Here is a 1,126-nt window from a genome sequence, read left to right on the forward strand (position 1 = left end):
TCTGCACCCTTTTTAGCTCCCAAAAGGGTGTTCGTCTGGGGACAGCTGATTTGCACTCTTAAGGATGAGAATTTGTTTAGTGTGTAGGGCTAATAGTGCTCTCGTGCGCTTGCCGTGTCTGCGGTGTAGAATTTCTTCCGAGATTCGAAGCATCACGTTTTGCGTGGACAGGTTGCTTCTAAACACCAGCATCTTATGGGGGAAGAGGTCCTGGTCGTGCATGCGGGTTTGGAGACGGCCGAGAATATCGTGTTCGAGAGGTTTTCCTAGGCATCAGGTGAGCGAGACAAAACGGAGGTTCGACAATTGAAGTGGTTTTCCTGGCTTTGGAATAGGGGCGACCTTAGCGTGGGTCCATTACGGGGGGAGGGTGCCCTCCCTCCAGTGTTTGTTGAACAGTTTGGTTACGGCTTGGATCGAATTTTCGTCCAGGTTCCGTAATGTTTTGTTGGTGATTTTATCTCCGCCGGGCGCCGACGTGGTGCGCAGTTTGTGCAGGGCTGCTCTCACTTCCCACGTCGATATGTCTTCGTCGAGCTCGGGGTTCGGAGGACCCGAGTATTCGGGGAGTGTGGTCCTTGCTGTGGTTGTGAGATACCTGTATTTTAAGTTTTTGATCAGGGTGCTGTCGTCCACATCTAATTTGTGGACGATGCGGATGGCGTTACGTTGTTGGAAGTCTTCAGTGTTTTCTGGTTCCAAGAGGCAACGTAGGAGTTTCCGCGTGTCTTTCAGTCCCAGATTTCCTTCCATGCGGTTGCAAATCTGGCCCCGCTGTTGAAGGGTTAGGTGTGCTGTATGTGTTTCGATCTTTTTTACTAAGGCCGCTATCCTTAAGCACCAACTCCAAGGCGTGGGCGTACGCTCTCAGCGTCGGCGCTCTTGGCGTACGCCAGAACCGTTCTGTGCATGCGCACTGCAGAAGACACCAGCGAACCTCGGCCAGGCGCCGATATCTGTCCGTGCTAGATATCGGCGTCAGCGCGCACGGGCGCTCGCGTACTCGTCCGAAGAGGGGTTCGGTTTTACAACAATCGGAGGATCACAGGGCTCTCGGTGACTCTTTTCTTCATGGCTTGAAGCTCTTTCAGGTTCCCCGAACTCTTTGCGGTTTAAGTTGTCCTTT

The 1,126-nt window shown here is 52.8% G+C and overlaps 1 protein-coding gene across 1 annotated transcript; it reads right to left on the reverse strand.

Annotated features, from left to right (window-relative positions):
- Positions 1 to 357: 357 nt before the first annotated feature.
- Positions 358 to 753, reverse strand: LOC144120403 (uncharacterized). The gene has a single exon (XM_077652746.1). It carries the CDS (start codon positions 751 to 753, stop codon positions 358 to 360), a length of 396 nt encoding a protein of 131 aa, XP_077508872.1.
- Between the last annotated feature and the right edge of the window lie 373 nt (positions 754 to 1,126).

This window comes from Amblyomma americanum, chromosome 1 (assembly GCF_052857255.1).
Source record: "Amblyomma americanum isolate KBUSLIRL-KWMA chromosome 1, ASM5285725v1, whole genome shotgun sequence".
NCBI classification, from domain to species: Eukaryota; Metazoa; Arthropoda; class Arachnida; order Ixodida; family Ixodidae; genus Amblyomma; species Amblyomma americanum.